Genomic DNA, 17,663 nt, shown 5'->3' on the forward strand with positions numbered 1-17,663 from the left:
ACCAATTGCAACCCTACCTGGTACAGGAAGACTTACCATGGTAACTCATGCCCTCATTTCCACCCAGCTGGATTACTTCAGGGCACTTTACATGGAGGTGTCCTCAAGCACTGCTTGGAAACTGCAACTGGTCCTGAATGTTACAGCCCCTGTACTTCCCAACTCCCTGCCTTGGTAGCACATACCACTGATTTTTGCAGTCCCTGCGCTGGTTGCCAGTTGATTTCCAGGTACAGTTTAAGGTTCTTGTGTTGACCTATGAAGCCTTTTACTGTATGGCTTGGCATTTGGGTACGTGTAAGACTTCTTGCTCCAACCAGAGTCAGCTGTAACCCCTGGATCTTCTCCCACAGTTCAGGTAGGTGAGGGGCCTCAAAGCGAAAAGGCCTTGCTTTTCTGTGGCAGTGCTGATGATAAGGAATAGCCTCCCAACAGACTAGGCCCCCTCCTTGTTGGCTTATAGGAACTACTGAAAATGGAATTAATGGGAGGGGCAGCATTCTCTTTAAATTAAAGAGGTTTGTCCAGCTTTCTAAAAAAATGGTTGTTTTTCTGTCATCATTGGGGCTTTTATGATGTCATTATTTGTTTTAATTGTACTGTGGGTGTTTTAACTGTTGCCATATTGCATACTTTGTAAGCTGCTGAAAGCCATTACACTGTGGTTGGCTATCTGTTTAATAAATAAATAAACAGTACCAACTATGGAATTTTGTAAGGTAGGAACAATGAGCTTGCTATCTGTTACAGCCTCTCCTCTTTGTGTGGCACCAACATTATGACTGATGGATGATGTAGCTTGGCATTCCTTTAAATTCAAAACTCTGGATTCACAGCTTTCTCCCACTGGCTGTCCTCCAGTGTTGGACTATAGATGCCAGCTGTTGACCATGCCAGCTGGCAGTTCTGGCAGTTGCAGCTAAACCACATCTGGAGGTCACCAGGTTGGTGATGCAGAATCTTAGTGCTGCATTGATCCCTCAAAGACGAAATTGTGGAGTAGACATAAGAATACCTTCAAGTGACTACTTTTAATGGCTGTAGAAGAAGATAGAAAATGTTATAGAATGGAATACATGCACATTCTCTTTTATCAGTTACTTTTATTATTCAAGAAAGACTGTATTAAACCCTTACGGTTTTTATGAGATTTTTTTTCAGACAGTTTGTCGTCCTTTCACAAGTAAAGCCTTAGTGTCTTTCTTTGCCACTAACTCAGCCAAAAAGTAATCATCATCATCACCATCATCAAGCTGGGAACTAGAAGAGGTTGATTTCCATGACAAATGCGTATGACCCTTTCTCAGCCTAATAATTAAACTGTTTTGCTGGATTTTATTATATGGCATGGCATGAATAGCTGTAAGCCATCATGATTCTGGTCAGATGGAAAAGTAGGATATAAATCTGATAATAGTGATAATAATAGATCAAACAATAGTAGATCAAAATAATTGCAAACTAGAGAAAAATTGAACAAGTACTTGGTAAATGCAGCCTTTTTGAAGCAGAAGTTCTAGTCACGGAAAGGGTTATTACTTAGCAGAAGCAACTGATCGCAAAAGGAAAGGATCTAGGTTTTACCAATTCTCCTTCTCTTGGCATCTTCCTGCGCTTCTCACTGCAATCTGTGTCCATAGAAGGAGTATTCCCATATCTCTGGATATACCCAGTGTCCTTTCTAAGCATGCCCACTTTCAACTTTGTTTTGCTTTGATGGGCTCTCAAAACCTGCACATGTGACATGGGAAACATTAAGAGCTTCCTTATGGTGGGGAGGGTTGCCCTCTCCTCAGCAAGCTCCAAAAGAAGGTGAATGGGTGAAGAGCATGGGGTTGCTACACAGGGTCATCTTTTCATATAAATCAGGCCTCTGTAATCTTGTATTTTATAGTTAGATCAAGAACAACAACAAAGCAAGCACCATTAAAAAAAGAAAATCAAAATCCAGTGCAGAGTAATAGTTTCATTATCTCATAATGTATATTGTGAATTCACAGTTATTCAATAAATAAGACCGGTTAACTGTACAGGTGCCATATTTCAGTTTCTTTAACAGTAATTTTAAAAATAAAACCATTGTGAATGGTTTATTTTACATGACCTGGTACATCCTTTGCTGGCAGATCCACTGAATGACCAGTTTCAGGTTTTTGACAGCAGCTCTTCTGATCCAGCTAGATCAGATTATGATCTCTGTTTTCTGAAATTACTCGCTCAACTGTTTTTAAAGTTTCAGGATCCTGAGCGCAAGGGCTGGCCAGAATGGCATGAGTACCATTACAAGGAAGGCGGGATGCGGCATCATGGAAAGGATCAGAAGACATGCCAGTTGTGGATGGGATGGACGTGGTCAGTGGAATATTCATCATGTAGAACACATTTCTCAGGCACTGGGACACCTTTGGGGAAATTAAGTACTTTTTAAAATAATGTTGCTATCTGAAACTTACCTATAAATATTATAGCATCTATATATGACATCTAAGCTTTCTTGTCCGATTGCTCTTGTGGGGGCCCATTGCAACCTGAACAGCAAATTAACTGGGATTTCATCTTATTATTTCCCCTTTTCCCCAACACTATATCTAGCTGTGACTTCTCCAGAAACAGTCTGACACCTTTTATAGGAAGTAAGGAAAAGTTGCATTTTGTTACTCATTCATTATATCCCCATGAGCTGCAGTTAATTATTCTTACTATAACTGATGGATATGATTAGATAACAATGAGAGGAAGGAGGGATAAAGAGAAGACAGAAAACTGCTCAGCAGTTAAAATGAAGAAGTACTATGTAAAAGCAAGATAGAGGATGTTGATCCAAATGGCAAAACCAGGAGAAAGACTGCATAGTTACTATTTATGTGCAGTTGTTTACAGATTCAAAATAAGAAAATACTGAATATGGTAGGTGCTTCCCACTATTCAGTGCCCCTTACTGAGTCTTCATCACAGTATCATTATTCCACCCTGTATTCTGTAGTAAAAGTGAAAGAAATGGTTCTATGCAATGTTTAATAAGTGGAGCCCATGAAATCAGCTAAGGCAAGATCGTGTGAAGGAATTGTCCTTTGAGAGCAATGGTTTGGGCCATTGCTATAATGGTTTATCATCTTTATTTCCTATCTTTAAGAGATGTTCCTGTCATATTGGCAATATGCCACTGCATATGGTAGCATCGCTATTTTAACCTGATGGCATTCCTATTGGTTGTGAATTTAACTGCAACAAAAATAAAATGCTATTTATTGATAAGTACCAGATAGTAAAAGAAAGCTAAAGCTAGATTTTAATAAAACCCATGTAAAAAGTTAGTGAAAATTAAGTATACACTTGAAAGTACTAAGGTTTTCATTTGTTCAGGGTTTGGAATTTCAGAAGGTCTACACACTATACTGTACCTGTGACTGAATCTTTAAAGCAGGCCCAAGTTTTAACCCCATCATGTCTAAAAGATGTTCTTCTGTAAGCAGTGGTAAGGTTTCTCCATCAATGACGTGATCTTTAAATACCTTTAAAAACAAACAAGTAAATATTGTTATTAAAACAATAAACACAGCGTCATACAGAGGATGCTAAAGAGGGTCTTAGAGTCACGGCACCACAAAGTTGAAACTGATCCTACAGGTTGACTAGTTCCACTCTGCTTCATGCAGAGTCCACCGTCAGTGCTACTTGTTCTTATTTCTCCAGAGACTCAGGACATGTATGTCCAAATGCAGGTTTACAATGTCTATTGTTCATTTTCTGAACTAAAAGGTTCACTCACAAACATGTCCATACTCTCCTGCATATCTACCCAGACCAGGCTGACTAGGTTGGATTCCAGAAGAATCAAGGTGAGATGGCCACCACATGCAGTGCTCCATTCTATGTGATTCCTCCAAAGTATAATCCCCCCCCCCACTTCGATAACTTCCAACAGGCTTGGCTATTCCCACCTTAGGACTCTTCTCACATCTCCTGGCACTTCACATAGGAACAGTCTCTTATTTTGAGAAATGCTTTGTGTTGGAGAACCATCTTTTGTTGTCTCTCCCTAGAACATCTTCATTCTGGTTTTCGTCTATGCGCTCAGTAAGCTTAAGTCTTTCTGTCTCCATGGCCAGCTTTCTCATGTACACTGTACTTCATAAATGTCCATTGATACCTTCATGCGGTGCTTAGTACAAAACTAGATAGCATTAAGAATAGACAACTACAACATGGCATGAGATGATAACAACAATGTTGTGATATACTGGCATTAGGTGCTGGCATTACAATATACTGGTATATGAGTAACAGCAGCAATGTACCCAAAATATATGGAATAAAGAATAGTGAAATGGAATTAGAGTATTATTTAAATTGGAAATGGGTTAAATATAAGGAACTCTTTTCCTGAGCATTTTGCAGATATCTCATATTTATGATTACCTGAGCATAGTCAGAACACCCTGGGAGACTGTTGATAAAACTATATACATCTTCAACAGTCCATTTGCGAATATCTTCAGCAGATGAAATTTCTTCCCCATTGAGAATTACTTTGGAAGTGGCTAGGAGGATGAAAAAAAATCGGTTTTTGTTTTTAGTGACTAGCAAAGAAGTCAGAAAAAAAAAATCTAAACTAATGACTGAATCTACAGTGGATAGGGAAGGCAGAATTAGATAGCATACTGAATCTGAGTCCAGTAAAATCCTAATGCTGCTGCTCTTCTTCATGAGGCTGCAGTGAAAAGTTGCTTTGCACTGGAAAAGGGGGTTTAAAACTTGTCCTCTCCAATGCCTTTGTCTGTGCTACAGTCCTGAGGATTCTTTGCCAGTAGAACGTGTTCGATTATGAACGCTGCACATAATTTCCATGAAATGTGTAGTTTGGCACTCATGCCAGGCTGAATTGCAGATGTGGAGAATCTGTGGTCCTCCAGGTGATGCTTTCCATAATTCCTAGCATCCTTTCACCATGCTGGGACTGCTTGGATCATCGTTTAGCAATATCTGGAGGGCCATGGCATCCCTCTGCATGCCCTATTACTTCATTTCCCTAAGTATCTATAGTTGGCACATTTCCTAAGAACTTTAGGTTACTTCGTAAAAAAGCAAGTTCCTAGTCCTCATAAGTATTATAGGCAGTGACTGAAAATGTCTGCATTCTTCATCTGCAACACACATTGGTACGTACCTTCAGTCACAGTGCAACCTCCTTGCAACTCCCTAATCCAGATTTCTATTATCTAACACTGGGGAGGGGGAAACAGAGACCCACTAGCTTCTTCAGATACGTTACCATGTAGATAATGAAAGGGGGGGATATGGACTTCCAAACAGTGGTGTTAAACTTGCAAACAAAACTGGCCTGATTTTCATTTTAAATGGTAAACGGGTTTGGTATGTTCTGTGTCACACATAAATAAGTTACTTTCTCACTTACCTTTAAGTAACCCTTAAACTTACCCAAAGATAACGGAGGATTATTGAGTATGGAGAAGCTGCTTGTTAGAGCAGAGAATGTGGGTTTTGATGGATTTGCATGCTTTTTGTTAAAGGCTAGGCAAGCATTGTGGGGGTCTTTCTCATCTCCATTGTGGCTGCCACTTGCTTCGCTGGGCATTTTGTGGTTACAGGAGTTCTTTCTCAAGCCATGCTCACGTTCCTTCCCATTTTTGGTGACAGCAGCCGATGGCTCCACATGGACTTCATGTTCTGCATCTGCTGCAGCAGGCTTGCTTGGCATCTCTACCTCGCTTTCCTTTCTATCCTCTTTTTCTTCACCGACAGTCCCTGAGGCAGGATCCAAGCCCCTGTCCTCCAGCTGGCCCTTCCCATGACTGACATGGCAATGAGCAGCTTTGCGGACCCCAGCTCTTCTGCTTGGTCGACGGCCCCATTCCGGTGGTTGTTGCAGCGTGGTGAGAGGTGGATAGGAGCTAGTGGCCATTAGCACGGCATTCCTCTGAAGTTCATTGAGGGTAGTCTGATGAACGTACAGGCCATTGGAGAGGTGGCCTTCAGGAATGTAGGGTCTTTCTTGAAAACCAACAGAGCCAGCTGGGACATCGGGATAAGGGAAAAAGCCTCTGAGTTTTAGAAGCCTTTTTCTGTGAGCTTTTTCGAGTTCTTTTTGTTGAAAAATGGCATTCATTTCCATCCTAAGTAAGGGTCATAAGCATTGCACCATAACTAGAGAGGAAATCTTTACCTGCCAATTATTTATCTTCCTACTAGAAGTAGATTACAATAAGTGAGGCTTGAAACATTAGGCACTGTAGAGCAATCCTAGGCTACATGATTTACAGGAAAAATGCCCCCAATATTTCTTGGCGTCTTGTATTTCCAGAGAGAGTTTTAAAAAAGACTCCATCTGAGCCCCTGGAGAGCTACAGTTTGTGGAGACTAAACGTGTTGGATCTTTTTCATCCAAAGGACTGCATTCCCCCACCAGTAACGTTCAGAGGAGCACTTGATAAAAGTGGGCAAGACCAAGGTCATACACACTTCATCATTCATAAATCCATCCATCCATCCATCCATCCATCCATCCTGTGGTTAGTACTAAAATGCACCCTTGAACAGAGTTCAGCTCTTGATGACTATATGGATGCATCCATGAAGTTTTCCAGCAACAATAGGGAAGCAGATTGCAGGAAGTTTTTTAGTCTTCTCAGTTTAGCCTCTGGTCCTAGAGATTCCTGGTGGTCTCCCATCCAAATAGTAATCAAGGCTAGTTTATGAGTCCAGACAAAGTGCTAGGTGCTGCCATCTCTTGAAATACATACCACAATAATCTTACTGTATAGCAAAGTCTATATAATGCAGCATATGGCTGATTTGTACATGGTAGCTAATGGACAAAGATGAAAATTAGAAAGAATGGCTATAATTTAAATAGAAATACAGTCCATATAACCACAGTTTGGATGACAGTAACTAGGTGAGCCTTCTGATATGCTATGATTTATTTAATCATAGTTAATTGAGTAAACCACAGGTGTAAACATTCATACAAACAACAAACTAAATCATAAGCCATAAATTACGACTTAGCGTGTTGTATGAATTTTGATAATTGTGATTTAGATCATTTTACCTGGCAATATTTTGTTTCTGAACCAATTCTTGTCTTTTGGTTACAGCTTCCATTGATTCGGATTGAAGAAAACTATATCCTAGTAATGAATGAATGAATGAATGAATATGATTGAAGATTATTTTTACCATCATTCTCTCTTTTATATCTGGATTAATATGCATAAACCAAACATAGACAAGTCCACAATGCAATTTCATAAATGGTGACTCAGAGTTAAATCCAATTCAAATCCATGGGGTCATGCCAGACAAATGCCTATGGCTATGAATCTAAGACAGGTATTATTATTGGGGCTGGTTCAACATAGTTTTTTTGTTCTTCCTTTCACCTGCTCTGATACTGGTTTTCAGTACACTGAAGAGCTACTAGCATGAAAAATATTAATCAGATATAAAACAGCTGCAAATGCAGCAGTGGGTGATGAAGGATTCTGTAATGGTATGTAGGAAAGACCTTGGGAGACTGGGCAAAGAGACACTGCCAAGGGAACAGTCAGATAAGAGACAGCATAGCCCACAGCTGGATAGTGGGTGGGGCAACAAGCTCAGAAGAGACCCTCCCTAGTTTCACAGGCAGTAAAGAAGATGGAAAGGGGAATTGTGCTTCCAGACTTGCAAGATTCTGTCAATGTAGCAGTACAATAAAGTAGAATTAGCTCATCTGGTTGTGATTCCTATCTGGTTTACCCCACAAGGCCAACATATGGTATGACAGCTCTATTTCTCTTATACATGAACAGGGGCCTTCTTCCAGGTAAGTTGCCCCATGAAGATAGTGTTGGAATTATCAGGGGTCAACTCAGCATTGTCTCACAAGCATAGTAAGGGGTTTTTCTCTATAGTAGACGTATCTCTATTGTGCTTGTGGGAAGTCCTGTGGGTCACCTGATTTCCAATTCCTCCTCCTTCCTGGGCTTGGGGATTAACAATCTCCATTACCCCTCATGGGCAGACATGCAAGCAGGAAGAGCTGCAGAATACAGCTCTCCCCTTTTTCATCATCCAGTGATGATTAAGTGCTTTCTACTATGAACCTACCTATCCAGATCTACTGAATAAAAGTAAGCTATCTCTATTTCTCTTCATCTAACTACTATGTGAAGACTGAATTTATTTCTGAACATAATCAAGCTTAATGTGCAAGTTCTCTTTTTTGGTTCATGCTTCTACTCTGCAAGATTGCTGTTAGCTGCTTGGAGTTCTTTTATTAACCTTTAAAGACTCCATCAGATAGGTGGTAGCTCTAGGAACTACTACTACTACTACACCAAAGAAGCAGAAAGGGTCAGCATGTGAAGACCCAGGGGGCTTCTGGGAGAGGAGGTTTGAGACCTTTATACTGCTACCCTTTAGGCTCAGCCTAGAGTTTCTACTACAGTCTGCTAATTTTATCTACAACAGGGAGCTGAAACAAAATGTTGGAGCTTAAAATGATTGTTTACTTTCTCAGCTACCCAAATATGTCCTGTTCAATGGCACTATAGTGTGTTATATTGGTTAGGGGTTCACCTTTCCCATTAAAGCTCAGTGGGTAGCTTTGGGCCAATCATCCTCACTTAGCCCAACCTACCTCATAGGGTTATGGTTGTGAGGAAAAAAAGTGGAGGCAGAATTGCCATGTACAAGACTGTGCACACTTTGAAAATAATTTGGAAGAAATGCTTTGGCCCGCATCTTGGTGCTATGCATTAGAACAGATGGTCTTTTTTAGGTTTCTTCATGAGCCTGAAAAAAGACACAGCTGTTTTAAGGGGTCAGGATTTTTTTTTTCAGTCTGGAATTAGTTGCTACTTTCTTCCTATAGGCAGCTGGTGCTGCCTGTGCTACAGAAGCATGCTGAGAAATGTAGTTCAGCATCATTTGGTAGCACATAGGTTCTCTATCCCTATCTTTATGAATTGCAAACTGCTGTACACCTTGGAATATATTTAAATATATGGAGTACATTCAGTTAGCTTTATTAGGGGAAAAAAAAGTAGTAGCAAATATTGGGTCCATCCAAAGCTTCAGCTGAAGAGTGATTCACTCTAGCCACTTCTTTGAATAAGCGAATTGCCTGTAATGGTATGTGGGAATGACCTTGGGAGAAAGGAGGGAGAGCCGCAGACTGGACACCTGGTGTGTAAAAGGAGGACGGAGAGTGTGGGAAACATTTCGGAAGGGACCCTCCCTAGTTTTCTGGAGAGTAAAAGGAAAGGAGGGGATAAATACTTTCAGTCTTGCAAGATTCCATTAGTGTAATCTTACAATAAAGATAAGAGTTATTACTCATGGTTGTGCTTCTTGTCTGGACTACCTCGCAGAGCTAACATTACCAAATCTAATGCACAGAATTAAATCAGGGGCCTTTAATCAGTTCAGAGACTCAGTGGAAGTTTGCCCAGGCGCACACAGGCTGTTTAGTTTGGTCAACTCAGCTCTTCAAAACGATGATTCAGATCAAATCAGAAATTCGAATCAGGCAATTAAAATTAAATCAGGTGATTTAACACCAATAATTTTTCCACTGCTACTGTCTATTTATTTACTAAGTTACTTATGATCTCGCTCTTCCTTACCTGGTCCTTGGGAAACACAACTGGATAATAAGTTTGGGATGTTGGCATGTTGTGAGACAGGAGGTCCAGGAGAGGAAGGCACATGAATCTGCCTGAGATCAGCTGGTGCCAAGATCTCAGATGAAGGTAACAAACCTCTAGGAAAGCAGACAAGACAGCTAGTTGAAGCGTGGACTTGTCTTATGTGCAAACGCTGAATGTCTGTGTAATAAAAAATTCTAGAAAGGAAATTTCTTATGTATGAATGAGCAAAAGAGGCCCGATGGCCTATAATGCTCAGTATTCAGAATCCTGAAACATAAAGCTGAAGGTAAAGAGATCCATCAGGCCATTTTCATTACTTGTAGAAGCATGGAAGCATTGGTGAAATGACTGAAAGCCATCAGTTGAGCAAAAAGTGGCAATGTTCCTGCTTTCAGTGGAAAAAGAAGAAGACAGTAACTAAGAGTTACAGGTTAGTTTTTAGCTTTTTTATAGCAGAAAATCAACTTTGTATGTATCTGTGCCTAGATGTTATAAGCAATTACCTTGCTGAATTTCTTTTAAAGAAATCTTGGTCTGCTGATGCCAGTTAACATGAGATACTTGCTAAGTAACTGTGACCCTGTATTTAAAAACTGGTGATACTGTATATTTGAGATTTATTGTACATATTAAGGAACAAATGTCTAATTAACTATTTTTAAGCATTGAACAAAACATCTATATTGGTGGTTTAATGTTCTTTTTTAAAAGTAACAGGCAGCCAAATGAAGCAGAGGCATCTGCAGGATCAGGTGTGTGTATCAAAATGATGAAAGCACCTCATGGGCTGTTAGTTTGCCCCTTTGGTACATGTGAGCAACACCACCACACATGTCCAAAAGGCATGGAGCTTGCCTTGTGGCAGTGTGTCCATTGCTTTTGTTATTTGTCCTCCCCCTCCATGGTCCCCTCTGGGGTTGCCTCTGATGAGGAACCACACTCCAAATTAACGTCACAGTTACGTATGGCAGGATTCAGCATCCATGGCTACTGTTCACACAAGGAGAGAAGCACTTAAGCCAACAGGTATCCTTTTCTGGAAGGATAGCATCTATAGCAGTGTTTCTCAGCCTTGGCAACTTTAAGATGTGTGGACTTGCTTGCTGGGGAATTCTGGGAGTTGAAGTCCACACAATGTAAAGTTGTCAAGGTTGAGAAACACTGGTCTAAAGTGAAGGAAGTACTAGATCAGGATTTTAAAGTGGGGATTTATGCTGACCGTGTTGGCTGGTGAATCATTGGCTCTGTTACGCAATACATTGAAGGACACAATTCAAGGAAAGCTCTCCTTGCAGTTTTATCTTAAAGCTCTTTAAACAGCATGGCATCTGTAGGAGATTGCTCTATAATATACAGACAACACTTCTTCTTTCATCCGTTAACTAGGAATACCTTTCCACAAACCGAGAGTCCAACTGTGAAGGAATTGCCTGGATTCCCTGCTGGCCCATTAGTGGTGGATTTCCTGCCATGATCTGGTTCCTCACTAGGATCTCTTGCTGCTGCCTCAGTTCTAAAACAAATCATATAATATTGTTGTGCTAACAATGGTGTGCATTTCATACAGGACTGTAGAGTTGACCTTGGGCATAGGGAAAGAAGGAATGAGCTGTTAAGGGGGATGCTTGCAGAAAAGATTACACAGCCTTGAGAAAGAGGGAAGCATGAGAAAAAACCTCAGAATAACCCTGCCCTGATTTTGTTTAGTATAAAAGGAGAAAGAGAAAAACATTTTCAAGATTGATGTCAGCCTTTTGAGGTAGGCTAGATCAAGAAAGAGGCATGTCAGGGATTCCAGGAATGCTCTTTATTATAATAAGATACAATATCAGAATCTTAAAAGTCTGTATCTCCGTTTAAATGAATTAAAAAATTATGGCTCATGGAAAAGGCTGAGGTTAAATCTGACTCTGATTTGTGCAGTATAGACTACTATATGACAATAGTCCTGGAACAATTCTACTTCTGCATCGCTTTTACAGGTAGTTCTCTACTTAGACCACAATTGGGACTGGAACTTCCATTGTTAAGCAATGCAGCTGTTAAGTGAATCGTGCCCAATTTTATGACTTTTTGCCATGGTCATTAAGTGAATCACGTGGTTTCCCCATTGATTTTGCTTGTCAGGAGTCAGCTGGGAAGGTTGCAAATGGCGACCACATGACCCTGGGACGCAGCAACCATCGTAAACACATGCCAGTTGCCAAGCACCCAAATTTTGATCATGTGACCTAGGGGATGCTGCAACAGTCATAAGTGCAAGGGCAGTTGTAAGTCACCTTTTCAACACCGTCATAACTTCAAACAGTTGTTAAATGAATGGTCTTAAGTTGAGGACTACCTGTACTTTGCTTCTGGGTCTCATTCATGGTGCTGGTTCATATTACTTTAATGGTTTAGGGCCTGGATATCTGAAAAATTACTTCTTCCTGCATAAACCTGCCTTTATCTTATAATCTTTGATTAGATCTGTTGTATACAGCATCTTTGAAAGAAATCAGGCTGGTGGGAAGACAGGATGGAGCTTTTTTATGGCACTGAAAGCTAAAACAACTTTGACCCCAAATCCTTCCACATTCAAGGCTAAGAAACAAGTAATAAAATAGTCTGTTAGCACATAAGGGTGGGAGAAATGCTGGATCTCAATCCTGGAACTGACTTGCTAGATTAGAGGCTAGGCTACCCAACTCATAATGTGTGACTCCGGGCAACATACTGTATATGAATAAAAACCAAAAATAAATAAAAAATAAAACCCCGACAAATATAAATCCAGTAAAACAAACCACAATCACACATATAATTGCATATATTGCATAATTTAAAAACAAAGCCTATTTATAATTAAAGGAACACAACTGTTAATCTAGAAGAATGTGGTGCCCCAGTATTATATGCCAACATCTAAACTCTTATTGCAATGCATGTTTATTCCATCTTACCAGCTGGTGTAATGCCACTTCCTATTTGGCAAAAGGTCCCATCTTCCAAACTTCTCTGCTTCCCAAGGATTATTATTTTTCTCATGTGATCTTGAGGAGTCATGCTGTGGAAGAATGCAATTGGTCATCACCAATGATCAGTGAAACTGGAATGTGCTGAGAGAAATCAAATACACTAATAACATAAAACATCAGAGGAATATAAAATAGCACAGGCCTTACTTATTTCCTTGTTCCACAACTCTGTGATTGATGGGGCATGTCTAGAGTTACCAAGAGTGTCTGAAAAAGGCTAAGTTCCTTGTTTGTGCCTTATACATGCAACCCTGTGGCATTTTAATCTGCAGGTTGCAAAAGCATGCCATAAAAATAGATCTGTCTTCTATTAAGCCATATAACTTAGTTTTGACTGCCTAGATAGTTTTAAGAGCCTCAAGATCATTTCCAGTCCTGCACTGTAACATCTTTTACAGTAAAGTTGACAGGTAACTGAACACAGAACTCTTCAATGTTTCTTGGCTCTTCTCTGTATGGGTTATGAAATAGCTAAGAATTTTGAAGTAAAGCAGCATTTTTCAACCTCAGCATCTTTAAGATGTGTGGACTTCAACTTCCAGAATTCCCCACCCAGCATGCTGGTTGAGGAATTCTGGGAGTTGAAGTCTATACCTCTTAAAGCTGCTGAGGTTGATAAATATTGAAGTAGAGTATGAAAGAACATAGGCACCAGCTGTCCAGGCCTGACTTCATATAGGAGCCTTTAGTAATCCTATTCTGCAAATCCTAGCAGTGCAGCACATTATAGGGATGAAATCAAGTTAATCGCTACTTTAGAGTTTTACCCTGAGCAAACCCTTCTTGGCAGCAGGCAAAGCCATTCATCCAGTGATAATTCTGTCACAGTTGATTTGGCAAGGAATGGAAGTATGGCATCTTCACAGACTAAAACTACTTGTGTACGCTTAATCATCCTCTGTGAGCCCAAGAGAATGCGGAGTAGGCTGGCGCACATGCAGTTATCTGTTGCATGCAAGTAGAGGTCAGAAGTCAGAGCTTACATTTTTGAAAAGCTTGTCCTCCAGTGAAAACAGCACGCTCAGCTGTTGAAAAATGTCATTCAGTTCATACCTAGCCTTATTATTCTGAACTGAAATCTCTCTTCTACGAATCTTTAGAGCTAACATTCCCAACCTGGTAATTTCCAGCGGTGGTGGACTTCAGCCACCATAATCTTTAGCCAACAGCATGCTGGGTCAGGAGAAGTTACTTAGAAGATTAAAGCTCCATTTATAAAGTGATAGGGCAGTTCTTGGTCTACTGGCCTAATTCTCTTGGTCTACCTAAAAATATCAAGTAATCAAGCTGGGTATCCCTATCTTCTGCCTCTCTGGTTAGGGAGTACTAGATGTAGGCAGGTATACTGTGGGGTTAACCCTGCCGATAGTAAAGGCAAGTAAAATTTTAAAACAAACTCACATTACTGAACCCACAAAGTAGCCAGCTACCTTTTAACTAGCATGTTCTGTGAACTCAGCCCATGAAGTTATTTTATGTGTGTTGTTTGAACCTACAAAATTAGATTTATTTAGTAAACCAAGTGTGTGGTCCAAACACAGCCAGTGGCTACAGGAAGACATTTCAGCAGTTGCAATGAAGGCTTAGCTGTGATAAATGTATTGTTCGAAGCAATGGCAAGTTTCCTAAATATTAAAATCAAAGTTAGGACACTGCCCTCTGTTTTCAAGTGGTCACTACCAAATGTCTTTCCCTGATTAGAGACAGAGAAATTACCTCTCTATTCTGCTGGACCGGGCATATTTCTGGGGTCTTGGTAATAACCAACTCTTTCTGAAAATCAGTACCCACATCCACTGCCTAATCACTGCTGAAGGCGGTGACTGGAAAAGCCAGTGTTGCAGTTGTGAGGCCTGTTTGATGTCTGCTAAAGAAGATGGTACAGTGGTACAGGAATGCTGATTTATGTTTGACAGTTCAAGATAATGCTGTGTAGAGCATGGTACTGAGAGAAGATAATGAGGTTGAAATGGAAACAAAGCCAGTAATTTTGGGGGAAGAGTGCAAGCATGTGCATATAAGAAATATCTTGTCCGAAAGTAACCGGACAGATCATTAACATGGTAAAAATTATGCCTTCCATTAGGTAATTTCCCGCCTTAAGGTGGAGATGATTCTTAGGAAATAGAAAATATGACTATATTAGGAAAAAGCACAAATGCATGCATACCTGAAAGATACCTGAGACCACTGTAGCAAAAATTATCCAATTATTGCTTTTTGCTTGTAACCACTCCTTCTTGAAAAAGTATAAATTGCTTGGTTTTTGAGAAGTTCAGGGTTCCTCTTTTGGGAGAGGAATCCCATTTCACTTGGTATCAAATAAAATGGAGAAAACTTTTCTCGTGTCCAGAGTCTTATTGGATTGAGCTTTGGGCTTATATACTTTACCACACTTTGTGGCCAACACTGCCTTAGCATTACAACTAGAAACTTTGGGGCAAAACCATAAGCTAATAGTTTGCTTTACAAGATCCTCTTTCAAGGTGGATTCAGAAGTATCCTTTGGAAAGAATAATAATTAGAATTAGAATTTAGAAAGCGACTGCAAAGATCTACGGGAAGGTTAGATTGGACTTTGAATACTGTTCTGAGGGATACCTTTCAAAAAGTGGGTGGGGCCAGGACAAAATTAAATTATGGCTAACTACGTTAATTAAGTACAGTTGGTCTACACATGCACACAGGTGCACAAGGCATAAGCAGTGGCTGTATTGATGTACTGTATGTTTAATCCGGTCAGACAGTGACTTAGCACATTCATTCTTACAATATAGTGAGCTTGGCTTAATTATTTTTGTGACTTAGCTTACTGTGGGAATCCAGTCTGTTTGTTTAGTTTCTAGTTCACTCTATTGTACAAACTCGGAAAATAAGTTAATTAGTTAACCAAGTTATGTGCACGCATGTGTGATGTGTATGTATGCACATACACAGACACATATATGGTTTATTTAGAATGGTTTCATTTTGGTTTTCCATAGATGCATCACACAAGCTATATGATGAGAATTGTACAATTTAGAAATTTGTGGCAGGAAAGTGGTGTAGAGGTGAGATCCTGCTGAGAACCTCTCCAAATGTCTAGAAAACAAGCCAAAACGTGTGCTGCCAAATTATACCTGGAAGACTTTTCAGACAACATCAAGGTGGGAATCATACTGCAAGGCTTCTGTGATGTGAAATGCTTCCATTCCTATGTTAAACTACCCCCAACCCCCAAATTCATCCAAAGTGAACCAAACATTTTTAGACTTGCCCTTTCTGGTAATATCACAGAATGTAATGACCTGTGAGAATAATTGGAGGAAGAATAGGAGGAAGAGACATAACCAAGACAATGGTCAGATAAGAGAAATCCAAGCAGGGTCAAGTCTGAGGTGCTTTCTCAAATTACATTTCTGCTTTGGACTCAGATTTCTCTTCTTTGACCATTATCTTGGTTGCGGCTCTTCCCCCGTTCCTCCAGGTTATTCTCACAGTCCATTACATAGAATCACTGGAGAAGAAGAAGGGGCGGCTTACTGGATAAGTCAGCAAAGGCAACTATAGTCTCTAAGCAGTAAGATGTTGCTCACCCCCACAAGTGATCCAAAAGAAGACTAAGACTAAGCATGTTTTTTTAATAGCCAGAAGCTGTCAGCCAAACCAGGTAGACCAGTCAGGAAACACGACCAGGTAAGTTAATTCTAAGTTAAGTCTTTTCTGAGCCTCTTGCCCTGCCCACTATCCAGCTGTGGGCTTTGCTGTCTCTTATCTGACTGTTCCCTTGGCAGCATCTTTCTGCCCTGTCTCCCAAGGTCTTTCCCACATACCATTACAGAAGCAAAGTGAATGGGGAATGGTGGGAAATGAGAGAGATGGAATGGAGCATTGTGGAACAGCCATGTCTGGATGAATTGGGCAGTGGGTATGTTCTGTTGCAGGTTCTTCTTTGTAACCTTTCTTCTGCTCAGGGCTGCATTGTCTCAGGAATTATGCATTGAGGTTATGTGAAAGGCCTGAAGCAAGCCATGAGTAGGGTCAGAACTAAACACCAATGTCCTCTCTGATGCCATCTTCTCTTGTACTCTCCCTTAAGCTGCTAGGACTGGATAAGTAGCTCTTACAAGAAATCTGAATTAACCACTAGCATAACGGTTTGAAATGAGCCTCAAGGCACATTAAATGAATTCAAAGGCTAGAATTGCCCACTCTTTCTCTCACAATTTAGTGCTTAATTATCTGGAACTAAAATGAAATCAGTGCAAAATAAGGGGATAGGTTTCATGTGGAGACTATAGGTATGTAGGTTTCTAAATTATGAAGTTTTAAGAAACTAAAAACCAAAAGTCTGGGACCTGTGAATTTCCAAAACCGATAGAAATAAGAGTTGGAAAACTACAGGTAGTCATCACTTAATGACCATTCATTTAGTGATGGTTCAGACTTACGACAGTGCTGAAAAAACCGAGTTACAACCAGTGCTCACACTTATGACTGCCACAGCATCTCTGCAGTCAAGTGATCACGATTTGGGTGCTTGGCAACCAGTTCACATTTATGGCTGTCACAGCATCCCGTGGTCACATGATTGCCATTTTCAACCTTCCTAGCTGGTTTCTGGCAAGTAAAATCAATGGGAAACCATGTGATTTGCTTAACGACCATGTGGTTTGCTTAATGTCTACTGCACAAAAGGTAAAATTGGGCCAGATTCGCTTAATGACCGCTTTGCTTAACAACTGAAATTCCTGTCTCAATTGTGGTTGTTAAGCGAGGACTACCTGTAGAATGACTCATATTGTTGGACAATGGACTTTGCAGATTCCTAATGAAACTAAAGAGAAGAACTCAGTGAGATGGCTATGTTTTCTTTAGATGGGGCAAAGAGAAGATGAGAGAGCTATTGCTGCTCACTCAGACAAAGCTGAAAGTCTGGATTGATTGATAGTTTTTCTCCATAAAAGAGGTTTCTAAAGGTTGTACAGGACTAGAAATAGGGCAGACC

At 40.3% G+C, this 17,663-nt stretch overlaps 1 protein-coding gene across 1 annotated transcript; it reads right to left on the bottom strand.

The window, feature by feature from the left end:
- Positions 1-1,017: 1,017 nt before the first annotated feature.
- SAMD7 (sterile alpha motif domain containing 7) lies at positions 1,018-12,701 on the bottom strand. Its single transcript, XM_063306797.1, has 10 exons — positions 12,599-12,701; positions 11,049-11,169; positions 9,633-9,769; positions 7,073-7,151; positions 5,440-6,134; positions 4,420-4,541; positions 3,402-3,512; positions 2,214-2,402; positions 1,585-1,731; positions 1,018-1,038 (listed from the first exon to the last, which is right to left on the bottom strand). Exons 1-10 carry the CDS (start codon positions 12,699-12,701, stop codon positions 1,018-1,020), a joined length of 1,725 nt encoding a protein of 574 aa, XP_063162867.1.
- Between the last annotated feature and the right edge of the window lie 4,962 nt (positions 12,702-17,663).

This window comes from Candoia aspera, chromosome 6 (assembly GCF_035149785.1).
Source record: "Candoia aspera isolate rCanAsp1 chromosome 6, rCanAsp1.hap2, whole genome shotgun sequence".
Classification (NCBI taxonomy): Eukaryota; Metazoa; Chordata; class Lepidosauria; order Squamata; family Boidae; genus Candoia; species Candoia aspera.